We start from the raw sequence: 19,653 nt of genomic DNA on the forward strand, positions 1-19,653 counted from the left end.
GCTCTTTATTTTTGCCACCGCCAGCAGGTTGGCATTTCCAATACAGAACTTTGCCAAATATAAGCAATCTCACATGATATAAAGTAGATGAAAATAGTTTTCTGACTACAGATGTCAGATGCCAGATTACCTTTTCCTAACCCCCAAGGGCTGGAACCACATTTCTTGGTTACTCATCATACACCCCCCCCCCATTCTGGTTTCCTTAGGAAAAGGGGTCGGAAGGAGGGCCCTGGGGAAGCACTAGAGAGTGGGGTACAAAGAGAAGAAAAATACTGGAGGAAGCAGAGACTCCTTCTGTCCCTCGGACGTCATTCCTTACCCCAGGTGATTTGAACCTGGAACCTGCGGACCCAACAGTCCCAGGTAAACCGGGGGTGGAGGTGGAGAGGTGGGGTTAGGGGGCAGTAGGGATCTCAGCTCTTTCCAGGCTTCTCAAAGGGACCCTCGCTAAGGAAAAGTAGGACCTCCCCTTTCAGCCCCCCCACCTCCGGGGGCGCACTTGGAGGCTCCCTCTAGCTCGTGAGGCTGACGGCTGGGGGCTCCGCCCACCGTGGGGCGTGCGGGTCGGGAGGAGTGTCCCCAGCTGCTCACCCTGCAAGCACGACAATCACCAACGCCTGGGGGCCGGGAAGCCGGGGCGTGGCCTGGAAGCCGGGGCGGGGCCTGGAAGCCGGGGCGGGGCCTGGAAGCCGGGGCGGGGCCTGGAAGCCGGGGGCGGGACGGGGCGGGTGGCGTCACGGCTCCGCCCCCGGCCGGCTCCCTCCTTCCTGCGCGGCGCCCTAGCCGAGTCCTCACCTGAAGGGACAGGTGTGCACATCTCGCGTCTCGGAGGGCCGGCCAGCGAGTGTCAGGTGAGCGTTAGCAGGAGCCGCGGCTGGGGGCTGGGACGGGACTCGGGGGAGGGGGTCCTCCCTGGACGCAGAGAAGAGCCGGGTCAAAGCAGGCGGAGCTGGGCGTGGGTCTGTGGGGGTGCCCGTGGCTCCCCAAACTCCTGCGATGCCTCTTGGTTAGAGTCACGTCGTACTGAAAATGTAGGCTTTGGAGGGATTTGACGGAGAGGAAGTTGGAGTGGAAACAGCAGGTTTCCAAGTATTTCAGCCACAAAAGCTATCATTGTTTGCACCTGCTATCTTTTCTTCGTTGTAAAAGGAATGTGCCCTGACCGACTGTTGGGCAGATAGAGAAAAGTAGGGAAGAAATCACCCGCGGTCCTAACGCGCGCACAGAACGCCTGTGGATATTTCGGTGTATTTTCTTTCACCGTCTTGTTTCTGGGCGCAACCATGTGAATATAATTTTGTCATCCTGTATTTACAATTTTTGGGTCTTGCTTTTCTTCTCTTTACATGGTGTCAGAAGCATTTTCTCGTGTTCTTATTAGTCATCTGTGTAATCATCATTTTTAATGGCTGCATAATGTTACATTTGAGGGAGGGGCCATGGTTGGGTGCCACTCTGAACACTCGCAGGAAGGATTTGAGGGGGAGACGGGGAGGTGTCATGGGAAAAGTCGTGGGCTCTGGGTCAGACAGGCCAAGACCTCCACCTCCAGCACTGGGATCTCGAGAAAGATCTTCGCTTCCCTTTCTGCATCAGGGAACTACATCCATAAAGCTATTTCCCCAGACTGTTGTGAGGATTAAGTGAGCTAATTTATGGAGAAAACCTCCCACACCATCCCCGTGGTTCTGGAAGAAAAAGGGTCCACATGTTTGTGAGTTGGGAGGAGGGATTTGGACGAGCCAAAGCTGCTGAGGGAGTAGATGAAGAGGGAGTGGACAGGCTCTCCAGAATGGACATGGTTCTGGGTCTGGGGCAGATGGGCTCATATCTGCTCTGGGTGGGCTGGGCACAGACAGGACCCTAAGACAGGGCTGTGACCTCCTAGAAGGGTTCCACCCCTTGGGATAAACTTCTGGAAGGTCTTTGAGGGGAGAGGAGTGGAAGAAAAGTAGGAGGGGAGGGTGAAGGTGAAGCTTAGTAATCAACCCCTTGTACAGATAAGGAAACTGAGGTCTGGAGAGCAAGGGATTTGTTCAGGATACACACAGGGAGCAGTAACTGAGTAGGTTTAGACCCCAGGGCTCCTAACACCTCCCCCCATCACCCAGGATCTCTGCAACAGAAACTCCAGGATGCTGGGGGAAGGAGAAGGTCAGGCTTGAGTCATCAGCTGCACTTATAGGAGGCTGAAGTATGTTTAGAGAAAACAGAAATTTGTTCTTTGGCCTCCATTCCTTCATCTGTGAAATGGGATAATAACTCCCCACCTACCTACCTAGTACCCACTGCCAGGCTTGTCCATCCACAGGTAGCCAGGGCCCCCTTCCATTTTTAGGGCTTGTTCAATCTCTGATCATACACCCCCAACGTGACCCCTTCATCTTCATGGCCCCCCGGCCATCTTCAGAGAGGGATCTGGGTACCTGTCAGCTAAATCTGGTGAGGACCTGTGGCCACATCTCAGGATGAGAAAGTCCATCCCTCTCTGAGCCGTCTGTTTCTAGACCTGAGAGATTTCATTCTGTGTTTCTAATTTGGCCTTCCTGGAACATCCCCTACAGCATGCTACTGCAAGATGAGAAGGGGCTTTGTGCCCTGGTGTGAGTTTCCCAGGTGCTAAAAACAATCTTGGAGTGAGGGTCCCCGACCCTCTGAAGCCACCTCTTTCTGCCTGGCCTGTCACTCTGGGACAGTAATAAGGATGTCAGGCTCCCCTAGCAATGGTAGCAGTCTCTGTCTTAACCCCGGTCTCATGCTGATTTCTAATGACTTCTTCCAGGTTCTGGGTCTCCTACAGGACATGCATGTCCCCCAGGCCGGGCCCGGCTCTGCCCTTGTGACTGAATTAGTAACAACTGCGTCTGTCAGTCGGGCACCAGACTCTGGACTGCAGGCTTTTATGTGCCTCAACTCTCTTGATCCAATGGGCATTCCGTTTCTTTCTCTCATTTTTTTAAAAGCTTATTTATTTGTGAGAGACAGACGGAGCAAGCAGGGGAGGGGCAGAGAGAGGCTCCCAAGCAGGCTCCAAACTGTCAGCTCAGAGCCTGACTCGGGCTCGAACTCACAAACTGTGAGATCGTGACTTGAGTTGATATCAAGAGCTGGATGCTTAACCAACTGAGCCACCCAGGTGTCCCGCCATCCCATTTCTGACATGAGGAGACTTCTTCAGGTTTAGGGAGATTCTATAAGCTTACCCAGCGCACAGCCCAGAAATAGCTGATTAAAGATCTGAACTCAGCTTGTTGAAGCAGGCTCTCTACCTACCACTGCCTCTCAACGCGAGAACTCATTGCAGGGGTCTTCAAATACTCATGTAAACTACGGCTTCATACCCCTTCTGTAAAAATAATTTTGAGCATGCGTTTTGTATTCACATGTATATATACTTGTTAACTTAGATACGTGTGTTCTGCTGTGCTCATGTGTGCATTATACAAATTTTTTAAATCTTTGAGAGAGAGAGAGACAGAGAAATCATGCGAGCACGAGCAGGGGAGGGGTAGAGAGAGAGGGAGACACAGAATCCAAAGCAGGATCCAGGCTCTGAGCTGTCAGCACAGAGCTGGATGTGGGGCCCGAACTCAAGAACCCCAAGATCGTGACCTGAGCCAAAGTCAGCCACTTAACTGACTGAGCCACCCAGGCGTCCCTCAAGTGCGCATTATAAAACATACATTAAAATAGAATATTTAGAAAGCCAAGATTAGAAACAAAGTAAGAATAGGAATTCTGATCTTTCTTCCCACACCCCAGTAGATCGTTCAGGGAACTTCCTGGGGTGACGGCATCTGCCTTGGAGACAGCTATGTTAGTGGTCACCAGAATCCTCTGGACACTTTTCAGAGTAGGTGAGCGGACTCACGACGTCCTGAAGAGTAAGGGGACCTGTTCACTGGGGCCTCAGATACATGCAGGTTCACTGTGGGAGACAAAGGCTGACCCACAGTACAGTCCCGCAGGGAGGATGAGGCGCCAGGGTGGGTCTGAAGGGTAAGTCGGAGTCCTTCATAACCTGTATGAATATTAAATCACATTCTGGTAAACTTAGTCTCACGTCGATCTCCGAATCACAGGATGGGTGTAGAATTAATGAAAAGTGCCTATTGTGGTGCCACAGGGCCCAGTAAATTCCAGTTCTCGCATTCCCTCCCTCTTCTTCCCTTCGATGTGTAAAACTCCAAGCTGTTCTGAGCAAAACCGGTGGATAAATCCCGTATTTAGCTGCCTGAGATTCAAGACCGTGCGTGCCTCCCCCTCTTTCATCAGCCTCCTCCCCCAGGGAGGGGGGTTCTTGGGTGCCTCTTGTCTGGTCTTCCTGCAGTGGGCCCCCCACCTTCAAATGTCTGAGCTTCCTACCAGAGCAATAGCTCCACCCTCCAAATCTACCCACCTTCAAGCCCCTCCTCCTCTCCCTTTCCAGTGGCAACTCCCCCATCTCTCCAGGGAAGGGATTGGTGGGCAGTCTGGCTAGAAGGGGCCTCAGGGACTTATCTGGATGCTGTATCCATGTAGCACTGGGCATAAAGTTAGAAATGCCCCACTTGTGCCTTTCACAGGATGCCCTGGGCGGAGCTGACCCCAGGCCACGTGGCCCTGACCTGTGGGGCTCACCATCCAGCAGGCACTCTCAGGTTTCCTTCGTCCGTCTTTTTTTTTTTTTTAATGTCTTTTTATTTATTTTATTTATTTATTTTTTATTTCTAGGAGAGAGAGAGAGAGACAGTGTGAGCAGGGGAGGGTCAGAGAGAGAGGGAGTCACAGACTCTGAAACAGGCTCCAGCTCTGAGCTGGCAGTCAGCACAGAGCCCCACGTGGGGCTCGAACCCACGAACCGCAAGATCATGACCTAAGCGAAAGTCGGACGCTTAGCCGACTAAGCCACCCAGGCGCCCACTTGTACACTTTAAATGGGTGATATGTGGTATGTGAACTTTAACACACACACACACACACACAAACACCTTGCAAAGTATGAAGTGTTAATTACATGCAAGAGATTAATGGTCTAATTAAATACATCTGACCTTTCTTTCCTCTCTAAAGAGAATAGTGAACACTCCTTACTAAAGTAGATTGAGTAAAAGACATTCTCCCTTTTCTCTCTTTAGTGTCCTGCCCATCCTCCAACCCACTATTTAGGGCTTCACCCCACAATCATGGCAAGGTGGTGGGAATTTCATCAAAACAAAATAGCAAGAAGTCATAGTTTGGGGTCAAAACACCCAAAGTATAAAAGGAGAATGAGATATAGGTGTGAAAACTAATCCATGTAGTCACTTAAAACGTGCATAGGATTTGTTTTTATTGCCTGGCTACCTATTGAAGGGAAGAAAAGGCTGCTAAAGATGTGTGGCTGGGCTATTTTTGGTATGTGGCTATAATGCTGGTGTAATGATGTGTCTTGGGTCATTAGGAAGGTCAGTTATACAGCAAGAAGAAAATGGATGTTTCCAGACTNAGTGCTATTGCTGGGTCATAGGGGAGTTCTACTGTTAATTTTTTGAGGAACCTCCACACTGTTTTCCAGAGGGGCTGCACCAGTTTACATTCCCACCAACAGTGTAGGAGGGTGCCCGTTTCTTCACATCCTCGCCAGCATCTAGAGTCCTCTGACTTGCATGTACCCAGCAGCCCCAGGACTGTCAACAGGGGGTGAGCAGGGCTAGGTGAGGATCCCTCGGGCCCTGTGGGGAGTTGGCATCGGGAAATGTTTGCGGACAGACGTGTGACGTGGTGAGATGATGAGTCGCCCCAGCTCTGCTGAGTCGAGAAGTGTTGCTGTGGGAATTGGGATCATTAGCCGAGGCAATCATCGTAATTCCCGCGGCCCAGCTAATGAGTGGTTGTATGTCCTGGAGATCAGATTTCTGGGATTCCCAGAGGATGGAAGGAGCACATTTTGGAGAGAATTGGCAGCAATGCAAACAGGGAGGTTGTGAGCGGAGAGACAGCGAGGTGACAGGTGGATACAGACAGAGGCGGGAGAGTGGGGGTGGGGAGAGGTGAAGGTCGTGGCCCTTTGGTGATGCTGGGGTGTCCAGTGCTCCCTGTGCCTGTGCCTAGAGTGACAAGTGTTCCCAGCTCTTCTGGGAGTTGATTCCCCAAAGAAGACCAGCAGCACAAAGAATACTGAGAGAGGGTTTGCCCCGGTAGGGGTGTGGGGGTGGGGGCAAGAGCCCACCGCAGGAAGGGATGGATGGGGTGGGGAGGAACCACAGGATAAGCCAGGCCTGTCCCTGAGGGAAGGCTGTCAGGCTTTCGGCAGGCCCAGGGATGGAAAGTGCCAGGCCCTCGCCTCCACTCCTGTAGCCACACCCCCGTAGCAGAATTTGCTCACTGCACAAGTATTTATGGGTCACTCATCACCGACTGGACACCCACAGGAGCATGTAAGAGGATTTCTCTCTCTTGGAGCTTATGTTTAAGGGCGTTCAAAATAAACAAGTTAATGTTTTCAGCCCGCAGTAAGTGGAGTAAAGAAAATAAGATGGGGGAGGGGAGCACCTGGGTGGCTCTATCGGTGGAGAGTATGACTTCAACTTCGGCTCAGGTCATGATCTCACAATGAATGAGTTTGAGCCCCGTGTCAGGCTCTGTGCTGACAGCTCAGAGTGTGGATTCCGCTTCGGATTCTGTGTCTCCCTCTCTCACTGCCCCTCCCCTGTCTCTCTCTCAAAATAAATAAATAAATATTAATAAGAAAAAGAAAGAAAGAAAAGAAGGCAGAATGATCTAGTAGGAAGAGGCAGAGGGGAAGGAGGCCTACTTAAGATTGTGTGGTTGGGGCATCTGGCTGACTCAGCCAGAAGAGCATATGACTCTTGATCCTGGGTTGTGAGTTCAAGACCCTTGGTGGGTGTGGAGCTTCCTAAAAGACTGTGTAGTCAGAGAAGGCCTCTGAGGAGGTAACTTTTGAGTTGTGACTTTGACCACCAGTCACTGCGTTCAAGCCATTGAAGATCTGGAGCGGGGGGATAATTCTAGCCGGAAGGAATGGCCTTGCGGTATGATGAAATGAAAGAAGAAATGAAAAAAGGTAGTTTGAGGTGGGGTCAGAGAGGCAGCCCAGGGCCAGATCCTAGCAGGCCTGGGAAAGAACATGGATCTCACACTAAGGACAGAGGGAGCGTTTGGTGTATTTTCGGTAGCCAAGGGATGTGATCTCACAGGTAGTATCTGAGTGAAGGATGCACACAGTGAGAGGTGACTGAGTTCAGGGTACAGTTGGGAGATGTTGCTGACGAGTTGTGGACAATGTTTTAAATGGGGGGTGGAGGGGGAGGGAAAACCCTCTCCCTCTGAGCCCACAGGCTGTGATCACAGGATCTTTCTCAACAGAGTGGCCCAGATGTGGAGTGGATAGGACCTTCCCCGTCCAATCAGCCCTTAGTTTATAGACGGGGGGACCGAAGGAAGGGCCTTAGACGTCTCCTTATCCAGACCCTCAGAGAGGGACTGTGAATTCTCCAAACCCCTGCTGATATCCAGTGGCTGAGCTGGGGCTCAAATGCGGGCTTCCTGGCCCCTGGTCCAGGCCTCTTGCTACCCTACCCGGCTGCCTGTCCGCTGAAGGAGGAGGGAGGAACCACTGCTGGAGAAAGACCAGGCATGGCGATGTGGTGAGGTCACCAGGAGAAGCATCTAGAGCCAGTGGAGTCTGGAGAGGCCCCGGGCCAAGGGCCTCACAGCGGCCCTGAGAGCAGTTGGAGGTGGGCGGAGCATCAGGGAAGGGTCTGGGGGCCAGCTGCCAGGGCCTCACTGGGCGAGAAGAATGCGCCAGGGCAGCATTTTCCAGTGGGCAGGCTCGAGGAGGACCCCTTGGAGCAGATTCTGTGGTCTTGGAGAGGCCCATGTAGCCGCTGAGAAGAAGAAGTCTCTGAGAAACTCCCTGTGGGGCCATCCTAGAGCAAAGGCCATGGGTGAAGACAGAGCGTGGGCAAGGCCCATGGCTCACCTGGGGCCCCCTGGGTTTGCATACCTCCGACCCACCTCCACTCAAGGGGCCAGGGAGGGCAAGGGAGAAGAAGCCGGAGATGGTGCTAGAAGAAGTCCAAGCTGGGTGGCCTGGATTTCACTCCCTGCCCGCTCCTCACAACATTGTCAACATCTTCCTCTACCCTGAAGCCTCTTCTGGGCTAACTTGTTTTTGTGCATGATCATCCCCATTGTTCAAATGAGACTCGGAGGTGAAGGAACGTTCCTAGGGTCACATAGTTAAAAAGTAGCAGTGAGCATTCCAAGCTAGATTCTTAACCACAGTGGACTTCCATCTTGGGCTACCTTTGTGACTTTGAGCAAGGCTCCCTGGGTCTCATTTTCCTCCTGCAGAATGATGGAGCTGGAATAAATGAGCCCCTGGGGCTCTTGAAGGGGCCCGGAATTGCTTTTCTAGGAGTGGGGCTCAGGAGTCTGATGGAGGGGGGCCAGGAACTATTCTCTACTCTGTGTTCTCCACCAGCTTGGGGGAAGCAGTTAGGGGCCTCTGCCAGGCCACATTCTCTGCTGAGAATGTATGTGAAGGTTGGATGACTCAATGCAGGTATCAGGTCTTATAACGTGCCTGGCACACAATAGGTGCTCAATACATGAAGCGCTTGTTTTTCAGACGGAGTGAAGGCTGTCTCTTCATAGACTACTCATTCAGCAAATATTCCTTAACACCTCCTGTGTGCCAGACACTATTCTTTTTTTGTTTTAAGTTTTTTTTAATTGTTTTATTGTATTTTTGAGAGAGACAGAGTGTGAGCGGGGGAGGGGCAGAGAGCGAGGGAGACACAGAATCAGAAGCAGGCTCCAGGCTCTGAGCTGTCAGCATAGGAGCCCGACGTGGGCCTCGAACTCACAAACTGTGAGATCATGACCTGAGCTGAAGTTGGCCACTTAACCAAGTGAGCCACCCAGGCGCCCCGCCAGACACTATTCTTGATACTGGTGACCAGTGGTGTCCCCCAAATAGCAATAACTCCCTGCTTTCATGGAGGTTATGTCCTACTAAAAAAAAAAATTCAAATAAGTACCATGTAGAATATGTTATATAGAGATATGTTATATGGAGAATATGTTAGGGAAATGATATGTAGAGAATATATTATAGTTATGTGCCAGGAAAAAAAATGAAGCAGAGAAAGGGGGGAAAAGGGCCCTAGCAGGGTCCGGATCTTAAACCACAGATCTCCCTGTGAAGGAGATGAAAGCCAAAGCCTCAGGGAGGTGAGGGAACGAGCCATGCGGGCGTCTGAGGGAAAAGCATGCCAGGCAGCAGGAACAGCCCAGGCTAAGGCCTCAGCACATATTGTGAAGGGCCATTTGAAGGACCTTCCCTGATGTTTAGTAAACCCAGGGTGCCCACAGTCAAGACTCAGATTACAGATCCCTTCGGGAGGACTGAAAACTCCCTCCCCATCTCTGGCTTCTTCTGCAATATTGTTGTGTGGTCTGGCAATTCTGGGGCTGACCCTGAGATTCCCCAGCCCAGTGCTCCAGGGTTCCAAGGAAAGAGTAGGGTCAGACTGGAAGGGTGTCGGGGTGTCTCTCCTCCTGACCCCAGTGCAGAGCAGCCAAACTCCGGGGTGGGGCCCACGTGAGCTGGGACCCCACTGGTGCCTATTGTTCAAGGCTGAGTGAATCTTCTGGGTGAGTGAGAGGGTGTGCAGGGAGCAGACGAGGGTGAACTCAAGCGGGCAGCTCCTTGGGTGTTAAGTCCCAGGAGGAATCATTGAGAAACCAGCATGAAAACAGAAGTCAGGCCCAGAGGCTGCTAGAATGAACTCCCTAAGATTTCTTCCCCTTTGGAACTGCCTCCATTTCTCTGCTAGGTTTTATGTCACGTCTCAGTTTCTCCTTAGAGCTGAGCTGCAAAGCTCTTTGGAAGGACCCTGGGGGGCTGGTTCTCTAGGGGTGTAGGAAAGAAGAGAACTGGGACCCACTACACCCCAAAACCTGATTACAATAGGTAATCGGGTGTCGTGTGGGTGGTGGGTGGGGACAGCAGGAGGGAGCCTTGGAGCCGACTTAGGGGACAAGTAGATCTTAAGACTGGGTGGCCCAGGGAACTGACCAAGATCCTTCAGTGGGGAGGACTGTGGGGGGACAAGATTGGACAGGGACATTGGGACTTTGTGGTTAATGCATGCCCGTAGGCAAACACTGTTAAGAGCCTCAGATGCTGGCTCTGTGCTCTGTGCTCTGTAAACCCAGGGAAAGAATAGAATAGGATTTAATCTGTTGTCTGAGAGGTTAACCACCTCCCCCAGGGCCAGGTCCTTAGTAGATGCTGAAGCAGTACCAGTCCCTTCCTGGAGAGGGAGGCCTTAATTGGGAAGCAGGGACCAGGTTGGAAGAGTGGGTGGTGAGGATGGAGGACACAGGGGTGCATTCCGCCCTTGCCCTGTACTTCTAGGGTCCCTCTGCCTGGGCCCAGGCTGGGGCACCTTGTGTCACTTTAGGAGAACATGCAGCCACATGGAGGGCTGGCATCCTTAGACACTGGAAACAGCCTCTGGATTCAGGGTTGGTGAGATTAGGATGAAAGCAGATAACCAAGGGCATTGGTATCTATGGAAGGGTGGTGGCTGGCCTCTAGGACGGGGTCACACTTGGGGACTTCCAGGGGATGAAGGAAGTCATAAAAATGGGTACTGCAGACTCACGTGAGGAAATGAGATGGATGGCTGCCTAGGCCCGCTGGGTGTGGTCACAGCCCAGTGTGAGTTTGGACCCAGAGTTGCCCGTTTTCCCGGGCCTTCAAGAGAAGTAAGGAATATGGACCGGTAATATGAAACCGGCCCATTTACAATACCGGGTTATCAACGAACAAAACCGTATGAATAACAAACACCTTGCAGGTCCAGCAAAGCCCACCACCTTGGCTGGTGACTGCAGGGTGCACTGAGGTTGGGTCCCCACTTCACAGCTGCAGATCTCCCCTGGCAGAAGGCTCGTTGTCACTTTCCTGATCTTGGAAATGACCTCATGATAGACTCAGTCTTCCAGGGACATTGGGAGAACAGAGCTATCTCTTCTGCCCTGCTGTAAGGTCCTGAGCAAACCCCTCCCCTCTCTGGGTCACGGTTTCCTGTTGTGTGATCGGAGGGCCTGGCCTGCAGGGCTCCCACCAGTTTGGACAGTGTGTGACTCAGTCCCTCAGGCTCGAGGGAAGATGCGGTTATTATAGAAGTGACTCTTCCCAGGAACCATGCTTCCGGGATTGGATACAGTGCACTCAGGCATTTTGTGTGTCCGCAATCACAGTTGTGTGTGTGCGTGTGTGTGTGGATGTGTGTCATAATTTGGAGCTGTGCATGGCACAGTGTCAATATCGTCTTAATAACTTTGCCCTGGAACCTTTCATTGGCTACTCTGGAAGCTGGTGAGAAGCCTTAATTAATCCTCCTGGTGACCTGGGGAAGCAGGGTCTTCTTCCTGATTCGCAGATGTGGAACCCCAAGCCGGGAGTTGGGAGGTGCCTTTAGCTAACCTTGCACCGCCTGCGGCGCCCCAGACTCAAGTGTTAGTTCCCTGGCAGTGTGTGGGGCCTCTCATGAAACCGGTGAGATCAGGATTCGGGTTTGAGGGTCTGTCTCACACTTTGTTCTCTGCAGTCTTCAGAGCACCCAGCTCGCTAAATATTCTCTTTTGGTTTGAGAGGAGAGAGAACCGAGCCGGGGGAAGAGGAGGCTCTGGGTCTAGAAAACCCCAGCTTCTTGTGCGCCCGCCTCCTCCCCAACCCCACCCAGCTTTTTCCACCTGTGCCCCAGACTGGATCAGGGTGTCGGTGTCTGTGCGTGTTCCCTGGCCCCACACGTAAGCCTGCAATGCGCTCCTCGCCAGGCCGGGGGACTGCGTTTCCCTGCTGCGCCCCCCACCCCACCCCCAGCGCCCTTTAAATCCTCCGGGGAGGGCGAGCCGAGGGCGCGGGCCCTTTAAATCCTCCGGGGCGGCGGCGGTGGGCCGGGGATGACATCAGCGGTCGGGCCCGGGGCTCAATGGGAGCCGGCGGGCGCGCGCGCCGGGCGGGAGCGCGCGAGCCGGCGGCGGGGGCGGACGGGCAGGAGGGCCCGGAGGAGGGAGGCGGCGGCGGCGGCGGCGGCGGCAAGAACCTAGAGCCAGAGCCCGGCCGGGGCCGAGCGGAGCGGAGTGCGGCGGCGGCGGAGGCGGCAGCGGCGGCGGCGGCAGCGGCGGCGGCTGGGCCGGGAGAGGCTGGCGCGCCGGGCGGCTCCGCGAATCCTCCGGCATCCGCCCCGGCGGGCCGCCCCCGCCCGCGGCAGCCCCCCGAGCAGCGGCCCGGCACCGGTGCCTTCCCGGCGGGGTAAATATTGGGGGCCCGCGGGCCCGCGGAGGGGCGCAAACCCGGGGGGAAACGGGGCTCCCTCCGCCTCTTTGTTTTTGCGCGACAGGGAGGGGAGGGGAGGGCGGACACACGCGCGTTCGCACTCGGGTACGGGGAGGGGGGGCCGCCCGGGCGCCGCCCGCTCGGCCCGGCGAGGACAAAGGCGCGGCTGGGGACGAGGAGGAGGAGGAGGGTGACTATTATTTTGCAGGCTTAACCGGGGGAGCCCCCCACCCCAGTCCGGCCCGCCTCCCCCTCCCCCAGCTGGACCCTTCAAGGCCCCAGCCGGCCGAGAGGCCACCCGGGGCTGGGATTGGGGGACACTGCGGGAGGGGGGTTGGATCCGGGACTAGGGTGCTGGGGCCACCCCAGACTGTTGATACTGTTGATTCGGGCTTCTCGGCCAAACCCTGGGCTTCTGTGTGTTTCACCGGACAATCAGCAGCGCCTCCCCCCTTCTCTCCCGCCTCGGGGCTCGGGACCTGGGGGTCAGCAAGGCTGCTCCCGCATATTGAATGGGGGCGCTCGGGGGGCCCCCGCGGTGATGGGGTGTGTGGTCACTCAGCCACAGATTCTGTTTTCCTTTGTGGAGAGAAAGAAAGGGGTGGGGGTTATTTATCAGATCGGATTCTCCCATTTGTCCCTGGGAGAAATCCGTGTTTTGCGAGACTGTGTGGACGCAAACTATGTTTGTGTCCGGGTCTCTCTAGAGAGAGAGGGTTCCCAAGCTCCTTCCTCTTCACGCCCGAACTCAGAATGGGGTGACCCCCCTCCCCAACTTTTCCCCCTTAGTTTTCTTGCTTGTGTTCTTGACCCAACCTTCCTCGGGGAGAAGGATTTGGGGAGAAGGGGATCCAGAGTGTCTGAAGTTGCGCCCAGTGAATGCCTGTGTTTGGGGCGCTTTTGCCTTCCTGTCTAGAGGGCCCCTCCAATTTATTTTGATGGTCCAGTGATAAGGGGTGAGGGGGTGTCAGAGAGTAAGGAAACTGTCCATGTGCTCTGCTCCTGGGTAGTTTGTAAATTTTTTTTAACCAGCTGAAACTCCGGATTTGCAGCTGCCTTTTTTTTTTTTCCACATCGTTTTTTTTCCACCCACCCCCCACCCCCCAGGGGAGAATCGGCAAAGAACTGGAAAGCTTCTCCTTTTCCCCGACTCTATCCCTTCTTCTCTCCTCTGGGAGGCTTTTTTAGGGGCCAGTCCTGGGACAATCTAGGCTGTCTCTGGGGCCCTGGTCCCCCCACCCGGGTCTGGGTGGTTAGCGCCCAGCAGTGGTTTCCTGCAGGGCGGTTGTTTGCACCCTCTCTTCTCCCCTGCCCACAGCCCGGTGAGTGGGGAGGGGCTGGGGGGTCATGTGCAGTGTATTTATGTAAGACACTCAGACGGAGGGCGCGGGTATTTATATAACCCGGCGTGGGTATTTATGTAATATAGGATGCGGGTATATTTATGTTTCTCTCCTAACCTGCGGCTTTCCTGGCTGCCATGTGTGGTCTCTGAATTGGCGTTGGCGGAAAACGGACTGGGGAGGCAGTGTTTGTGTATGTACACACCCGTGACACCCCCCCCCACCCCGTCCCCCTCCCTCCCCCCCTCAGTGGGGCCCATGGTGTGCGTCTGCTTTTCTTTTCTTCCTTTGGTGTGTACACACAGGTCGGTATATATGTGAAATGCGCCGCATGTGAGTTTTCTGCAAATATAGAGTGTGTTTCCCTGGTAGCCGTGCCACCTCAGCTGGGACTGGCCGGGCATGTGGGCAGAGGCCCTTGGTTGAGAGCCCAGAGTTTGGCTGGCATGGGGTGGAGGCCACTTCCTTGTGGCCACCGGGTGAAGGGCCAGTGGTGGCTCCCTGGGAGTTAGGTGCCGGGGCTGGATGCCTCTGCTGGGCAGGAGCTGTTGGCTTCTGGCCTCTGCTGGGCCACAGAGCTCCAGCCTGGCCGGCCGTGAACTAGATCTCGCCCATCTCCCCTCCCAGGTGGGTCTGGCTTTCGGGATAGCATTTGGCTTGGGAAAGAGGCAGGGCCGCCGTGCCTGCGACAGCCGCTTTACTGTCTTCCTGCTTTACTTCTCAGCCCTGGAAGGACATTAGTCCTGACTGTCAGCCGGGGTGGCAGGAACCGTCTGGGTCGTAGGTGAGGAGGCTGCCACCAACTTGCTGGGGAGCACGGGGCCAGTGATGTGGCCTCCCTAGGCCCGAGTTCCCTGGTGGCAAAGGGACGCTTCCCCCCCCCTTAATAGACACTCTAAGTTCTTAGGGATCCCCCGTCTTTCTCCCCATTTCCTAGTTCACCATCCTCTATCCCCAAACTATTGAAACCACCTCCTGGCCTTTGAGTTTCCTCTTCTGCTGGCATGACCCTGGAGGGCACAGGGATCCCTAGCAGGGTGGCCCCTGGTATCCCGTGGGCTTGGCCACCAGATGGGGCACAGGAAGGAGGGAAGCTGCTCACATCAGCATCCCTCCCTCTGACCTCCCTTCCCACCCCAGAGGCCGGTAGCTCAACCGAGCTCTGGCCCCCTCGGTTGCCCAATGGGGCCCTCGAAGAAGACCCTCCTTCTAGTCTCGAAGGAGGCCAGCCCCAGACTGTCCATCCACAAAGATGGGCAGCAAGACCCGCGTGAGGGGTTTGGGTTGTGGGAGAGGGCGGTGACCGGCCGTTCTGGTGGCCCCCTTTCCTTGCTGCCCCCTGAGCTGGGGAGGAGGCCCCTCTCCTGCAGGGCACGCCGCAGGCTGGCAAGTGCTGGCCACTGGAAAGCCCAGGCCAGGCCATGGAGACCCAGGGTCCAGTTCTTGGCACTAGAAGCATGGGGGGTGAGGATGGGGGAGGCAGGGGACCCTGCGCTCACCTTGTCCTTCTGTCCCCGGGCAAAGCCAGGCCAAATCTCTCCTTGTACAGTGGGGGGGCTGGGGGGGGTGGGGAACGTTGGTCTCCCGGGTTCCTTGTGTCTTTCCCCGACCTCTGGTGGGGGTGTGGTGGGGCCCAGGGGGCCAGTCTCCCTTTCTGGCGCTCCACTTCCCTGACCCACGTGTCTCTGCTTCCCTCTGCAGCGAGAGTGAGTCATGGAGCTGCGTGTGGGAAACAAGTACCGCCTGGGACGGAAGATCGGGAGTGGGTCCTTTGGAGACATCTACCTGGGTAAGTGTCCTGGGGCCAGCGCCGGGGACAGGTAGGAGGGAGACGTGCCAGGTCTCCAGGCTCTGAAGCCAGCACTTGGCTCCAGACCTCTGGTGGCATGTTGTGGCCATTTTTGTCCCCAGGGCCATCCCAGGTAAGGAGGGAAGCAGCAGGTTGTCAAGGAGGCCGGCGGGGGGTGGTGGGGGAGAGGGGGGCTCCTCACACGGGCCCGGGAGGGGTGGGGTGGGGTTCCCACCTGCCTTGGCCGGTATCTTTAGATCTCGTTTCCAGCTGAGAAAGCCCAGGCTAGGGTAGCACCCCTGTTTCTTGCCTCCTGGGAGCAGGATGCTGATAGAGGAGGCCTGGGTTACCACCGGCTCCCAGCGAGGCCCCCTCCCTCTGCTGGGGGGGGGGGCGCCCTGGAATTCACCCCAGGCAGGCTTTGGAATGACAATGACACAGGCTCTCCCAGTAACCTCTGGGTGGGGGTGGGGAGCAGGGGGTCTGGGCATGGCTTTCAGGATCTCTCTCTCCGGATGTGCTTCCTGTTGAAAGTCTGAGTTTGCTCCTGTGTTGTCATTTTAAGCAAATTGCTGACATCTCACCCCTGTTCCCCGACCTGGCAGAAAAGAGACTCCTGCCTTCAAATGCTGCCTTCACCGCCCAAGGGCGTGGTCAGGAGTCGCTGGCCTTCTCTTGCACATGATGGTCTGGAAGGGGAGATACAGCGGGGGGACCCTTGAATGGGAGTTGTTAGGGCAGGGCGGCCAGCCCCTGGGGGTTATCCCTGTGCCTGTCTCTCTGCCCCTTTTCCCTCCTTGGGAAAGCAAAGTAAATAATTTCTGTCCTGGGCAGAGAGAGCCATCAAGGCAGCATGCTGTGCTCATTGGTCCTGAACTCGGGGACGAGGGGGTTTCTCTTCCCCAGTGGTCTGGGTCTCTGCCCTCTTGCAGTATGGACTCTGTTTCTCGGTGAGCTGCTGCCTCCCCCTCCAGAGGGAACAGGGAGGGGACATTCTCAGAGCACGTGGTTGGTGCTGGGCAGGGTCCTAGCCGAATGTGGTCGCCCCACGCAGCAGCAGCCTCTGGAGATGGGGCTGTACTGTCCCCCCAACATGGGGTAGAGGGTGGTGACAGAACATGAGAGGAAGACGTCAGATAGACCCGAGTTCCAGACCTGGCTTTGTGCCACTGCGGGAACGTCGTGCGGCTGCTCTGTGCCTCAGTGTCCCCACACAGAAGGTTTGTCTGATGACGAGGCCTGGCTGGCCGAGAGCAAAAGGCACGGAGAAGCAGTTTTCGGTGCACACGCACATCTGCTCCTCGGAAACACCCGATCTGGGGCCTTCTCTTTACAGAAGGGAACAGAATGGGGAAGAGGCAGGCCAAGGTCATGCAGAAAGCTAGTGTCCCTGGTCCATGTGGTGGGACCTCCTTGGGGGCAGGACTTCCTGTGTATCTAGTTTATTTTAAAGACGAGATCCCGATTTACTCCTCTGTGGACAGGCTCTGATGTGAATTCTCGCGGCGTGCTTCCATTAGCTGTGTGCCCTTGAACAGGTGGTGACCTCCGCCGGCCGTGGCTTCCCTGTCAGTGAAACGTGGTCATGGGGCCTGCAAGGTGGCGCGAGGTAATGAGAGCAGAGGGTGCGCGACGCCCGCACGTGCTCGGCCCAGCTGTCGTGCTTTCACGTTGTGTCCTCTGCCAACCTACCGTCTTTTTGGGGATTTGCTACTGTCAAAAGGATTTGGGTCCCCATTGGGCCTGAGTGGAGGTGGGGAGCCAGTTCCGCCCCGAGAGCGACTGCCCCATCCAGCCTGTGCTGGGGGCTCTGGCCGAGGGGGTCCCGGCCCGACGCCGTGTCCTGCCCCCTCATTCCCAGGCTCCTTGCTTGTGTGGGGCAGCGGTGATTGTCCGGCCTCCCCGGCTGGCCTCGCTGGCTCCCTTTGTTCGGACCTCTGGCCATGTTCTTGTCGCAGGTGCCTGTGCCAGGGCCGGACTCCAGATGGCCTCTACAGGTGGGGCTGGGCGCGGCCTCCAGGCCCTGCTTTCCAGGATCGCCCGGAGGCGAGGGCTTTGTGGACAGGGCTGCTTCTCTTCCGGTCCCTCCTGCCAGTATCACAAGGGGACAACCAGGCGATTGGGGCTGGCTTTGTCAGGACCTCGGGTCAGCCACACAGGGCCTGGAAGGGGCCAAGACCAGGCCCACTCTGCCTCCACTGGCCGTGCACCCTGGAGAACTCCTTACACCTCTTGGTCTCTGCTCCTCGGTTCTAAATGGCGAGGGGACGGCGTCCCCCAACAGGTGGTTGTGGGGGTGCTCTCTCCGGCCCCTCCAGTCCAGCCAGGTGCCTGATGGTGTATGTGGCTCTGAGTGAGCCCCCACGTGAGGTTGGCCACCCCCTCTCCCCACCCAGGACTTCCCCAGGCCCCAGATCCTAGGGCCCGCCAGCTCCAAGCCCTGCTCTGTGTCCCAAAATTTATTTTCCAGACTGGCCCATCCCCCAGCAGGGCCACTGTTCTCTAACGGCTGGGTCACCTCTACTGCCCCTGCTCTGGCACTTGTCACTTAGAACTTCCCTCCGTTGCCCCCACGGGTGGGCTGAGTTCATCCAGGGCAGGGCTGCCTCAGCTGGTCCGGGGCTCACTCTGTGTCTGTCGATTGAATGAATGAGCTGCTAGACAGTTGGAATAGAGAAAAAAAGGCAGAGTCTTTGGGGACTGACATCTAAATCCTAGCTCTGTCCCCGACTAGTCCTGTGACCTCGGGCCAGTTACTTCACCTTTCTGAGCCTCAGTCGTGAGAAGTAAGGGAGATCAGAGAGAAGGCTGGCAGGTTCATAATAGAACCCAGAGGCAGCAAAGGGGCTTCGGGGGGCTGGAGGGGGGACTTTGGGGACAGGCAGCGGTGGCGGCTTTCCAGCACACTGCAGGGACACGAAGCCTGGGCCTAGTCTTTAACCTCTGGTGTTTCAGTCTCTGTACGTGTCCAGGAAAGACACAAACAGTAGTCCTTGCCAGACTGGGGAAGACTATTCACAGGAATAAAGGGCTCCTCCCCACCTCGGGGAAGGGCGCTCTCCCCAGCACCTCTGTGCTCTGCACACATCTGCTAAATCATAAGCACTTGAGGCCCCACTTCCGACGTGTCTAGGTCTCTGCCTCCTGCCTGGCTGGGGCCACGGTCAACTCTTGCCTGGACAGTTGGGACAGCTCCTTCTGGGTCTCCCTCGCCCCTCCCGTCCCCTCCAGTCCTTTCTAATGTGCCAGTGGGTCTGAACGAGGGTAGAGAGTGCAGATCTGTACCACAAGAGACATTTGGCAGGGTCTGGGGACATTTTTGATCGTTTCAACTCAGGGAATAGGGGGGTACTGCCAGCAACTGGTGGGTAGAGGTCAGGGATGTGCTAACTGTCCCGCTGTGCACAGGACAGTCCCCACAGCAAAGAACTGCTGGGCCTCAGCTGTCACCCCAGAGGCTGCGAAACCTGTAATGAGGCATTCATACCCGGCCTGCGGAGTCTCAGGCTCACGGCCATGATCTTAGCCTGGCATCCGAGACCCTCCTGGTGTCTCCCTTGCTCAGCCCTTCCTCTGTCTTCTCTGGCTACCTCGAGCTCTAGAGACACCAAACCACTCCGAGTTCACTGCACCCCACTCCCGTCTGGCCTTTGTACGTGCTGTGACCTCCCTCTGGCACTGTCCTGCTCATGCATTGGGAGCCCTTGCAGCCTTGGTGGGCTCACCTCTGAAGCCCAGGGGCCAGTACTTACCAAACCCAATTTATGTTGAGTACTTCCTGGGTGCCAGGCACTCAAAACAACCTCTCCCATGCCACAGCCTCCCTGTCCCCCAGACACGTGTGTGGCTCTCCCCAGCCATGGGTGTTGATGTGCCAGAAGTGCTTACAGTTTGCAAAGTACTTTTTCTCCTGTTCCTCCCTGGATCTGGTCATCTATTTTCTTTTTCATTTTATTTTATGTGGTTCAAAAATGATCACATGTCCTAAGATTTCATTTACACAAAACGTCCAGAATGGGCACATCATAGAGGCGAAGGAGATGATGCGTGGTTGCCTAGAGCTGGGGTTTGGGGGAGCTGCGGAAGGGGTACTGGTGTTTGGGGATGTGGGTTCCACAGCCTTGTGAATACATTAGCCACCTGGATTGTACACTTCAGAAGTAGTGTGAAGTATGTGA

General features: G+C 55.8%; 1 protein-coding gene across 11 annotated transcripts in view; it reads left to right on the plus strand.

The window, feature by feature from the left end:
- Window positions 1–775: 775 nt before the first annotated feature.
- The window catches only part of LOC120241158 (casein kinase I), a 33,698-nt gene continuing 14,820 nt past the window's right edge, over window positions 776–19,653 (plus strand). For 2 of the 11 annotated variants that reach the window (XM_039246104.1, XM_039246105.1), the window contains exons 1-2: window positions 12,103–12,319; window positions 15,388–15,475. In XM_039246104.1, coding sequence (XP_039102035.1) covers window positions 15,400–15,475 — 76 coding nt within the window. In that variant the 5' untranslated portion in view covers window positions 12,103–12,319; window positions 15,388–15,399. Of the gene's footprint in view, window positions 855–12,094; window positions 12,320–12,498; window positions 12,534–13,607; window positions 13,666–14,239; window positions 14,314–14,440; window positions 14,471–15,387; window positions 15,476–19,653 lie in introns of those variants that run through there. The other 9 variants (XM_039246098.1, XM_039246097.1, XM_039246103.1 and 6 more) reach the window with 9 other exon arrangements.

The sequence above is a fragment of the Hyaena hyaena genome, unplaced genomic scaffold (assembly GCF_003009895.1).
Source record: "Hyaena hyaena isolate Hyena2069 unplaced genomic scaffold, ASM300989v1 scaffold_280, whole genome shotgun sequence".
NCBI lineage: Eukaryota > Metazoa > Chordata > Mammalia > Carnivora > Hyaenidae > Hyaena > Hyaena hyaena.